At 55.4% G+C, this 2,157-nt stretch overlaps 1 protein-coding gene across 1 annotated transcript in view; it reads left to right on the top strand.

The window, feature by feature from the left end:
* Positions 1 to 806, top strand: part of LOC104507280 (double-stranded RNA-specific adenosine deaminase-like) — a gene marked incomplete at its 3' end in the record, with an annotated part of 6,608 nt that extends 5,802 nt beyond the window's left edge. The window contains exons 7-8 of the mRNA XM_010148511.1: positions 1 to 148; positions 713 to 806. The exon at positions 1 to 148 is cut by the window's left edge and continues 1 nt beyond it. Coding sequence (XP_010146813.1) covers positions 1 to 148; positions 713 to 806 — 242 coding nt within the window. The remainder of the gene's footprint in view (positions 149 to 712) is intronic.
* Between the last annotated feature and the right edge of the window lie 1,351 nt (positions 807 to 2,157).

The raw sequence follows: 2,157 nt of genomic DNA, 5'->3' as shown, positions 1-2,157 counted from the left end.
CACGATCAGATGGCCATGCTCAGCCACCAGCGCTTCAACACCCTCACGGCTCGCATCCAGCACAGCCTGCTCGGGCGGAAGATCCTGGCTGCCATCATCATGAGGAGAGGAAGCAAGGGCCTGGGAGTGGTGGTCAGCATCGGCACGGGTATGAGCGGCTTCTTCCAGCGTGCGCTGAACCCTCGCTTCCCCGCTAAATTCCCTGTCAGCCGCGACTGGGGAATGGCTGTTGCCAGAGGCATCTTCGGAGAGGGCAAGAAGCGTTCCCAGGGCTGGCGTGGTGTCACAAGTGATCTGGTTATTGAGAGGGAACAAAGCGAATGTGCCTGCAGCTGTATTGCTCTTAATCTTTGCTTGCATTGCTGCGCGCTAGGCTGTGCATCGGAGCGTGGCTTCCTCGCGCTGTGCGGCACAAGATCCCCCAGCTTCTCTCCGCTGCAGCTTAGCTCCCGAATTCGCTGCCACACTTCCACCCGGAGTGGCGGGCTGGAAAGCGCTCAGGAGGGGACACTGCTCCCAAAGCTGTGGCAGTTTGTCTCCGCTGTCCCTGAAGTGGTGTGTGTTCTTTGTCCCTTTATTTTCCCAGCTGCGTGGGTCAGGATAACGATTTAACAGTCTGCGCTGGGGCCCAAAGAAGTCAAACTCGAAGCAAGAGGAAACCCTCTGTCTTCCTGCGTGCTGACACTGACACTTGGCTTTTTACTCATTTCAGGCAATCGCTGCGTGAAGGGAGAGGAGCTGAGCTTGAAGGGGGAGACGGTGAATGACTGTCATGCGGAAATCATTTCTCGAAGAGGCTTTGTGAGGTGAGAGAAGGGCAACGCTGAAGGAGAGGGGCCGGCCAGGAGGTGCTGCCCCATTCTAGAGGGATGTAGCCGGAGCGGTTCCTTGCTGTGTGGAGAGAGGCTGCAATCCTCAACACTGCCCTTTACCCAAGTGTTGTTAAATAGTGGGAAGTTATTTCTGATAAGAAAGGGCCATGCCTGAATGGTGCCCAAATTAGTACCGACCTGGAGACTTGCCAAGAGCCCAAGGGCTGCATCTGATGTACTTAAAATAAAGCATCCAGCAGAGGCTGCTTTTTTTGGAGCCGTGTCGGCCCGAGCACGGCTCTGTCTGAGTCACGGTGCTGGGGAATCCGCCGGCCCTCTTGGCTGTGCTGGGTCTGGGAGTAGAAGGCTTCAGGAAAACATACGGAATGTGTTTGCGGTGATAAGTCAGAAATCCTTTTCCATTGGCTGGAAAGGGTTTTCCCGACTGAACTGCACGATTGTTCTCTGTAAGAACACTCAGTGGGGCACTTTTTTAAACTAAAGTGAGATGAAGCGGGACCTTGTTCGTCTCTGCCCTTCCAAAACAGCAAAGCCAGCTGCTGTCTTAACACCTTTGCCTGCTGCCGCTGCCCTCTGCGTTCCTGAGCCCTGGAAGGTGTTGAGGGCAGGTCGCCGTAAAGCCGCGGGGCCGGAGGGTTGCACTCGTGCTTGCTGCCTCTCTAGGCTGTTAATCCTGACAGTTGTGGCTGCCGGGCTGCTCTGGCACAGCAGAGCCTGTCAGACGAGAACAGTTTGCTCCATCTCTCCTTCCAAAAATAGTCCCTGCACAGGCTCTACTTGAGGAATCTCTGGGAAGCTGCAGTTTTTCCTTAGTCCTTGACGCTGTGTCGGAGACCTCGGGGTTTTTCCCTGTCCCCGCACAGCAGCAGCCGCAAAAGGCACAGTCACTGTAAACAGATCGCGGGGCTATGCTAATAATACCACTCGCGTCCAGCTGCCCGTGGGGCTGTTTACTCGTACTGCAGACTTGGTGCTGACTAAAGGTGCTGGGCGAACAACCTTGGAGTCTTCTTCACGCTCGGATCACATGAGCACCAACAGCAGCCAGCCGGGCTCCTTTCTCTGCCAGTGCTTCCCTCTGCTCACCTGACAGCATATTTTCTGTTGTGTCTCCTCTGTCTGACAGGAAATCTGCCTGATTTCCTGCCTTTTCTGTAGCATCAGATGCTGGATGTTGGCTCCCAAGTATCCTCAGCCATGGCTCCCAATCTTTGCTCTCCCATGCAGCTTGCTACAACGGAGGCAGAGCTGGGGACCCTGCCTGTGCCAGGCGTGGGCAGTGGTTGGATTGATTGAGGGGTGAATCATGGAATGGTTTGGGTGG

This window comes from Eurypyga helias, unplaced genomic scaffold (genome assembly GCF_000690775.1).
Source record: "Eurypyga helias isolate BGI_N326 unplaced genomic scaffold, ASM69077v1 scaffold14523, whole genome shotgun sequence".
NCBI classification, from domain to species: Eukaryota; Metazoa; Chordata; class Aves; order Eurypygiformes; family Eurypygidae; genus Eurypyga; species Eurypyga helias.
Note: the sequence above shows the minus strand (reverse complement) of the source record. Positions and strands in the feature narration are given on the sequence as shown.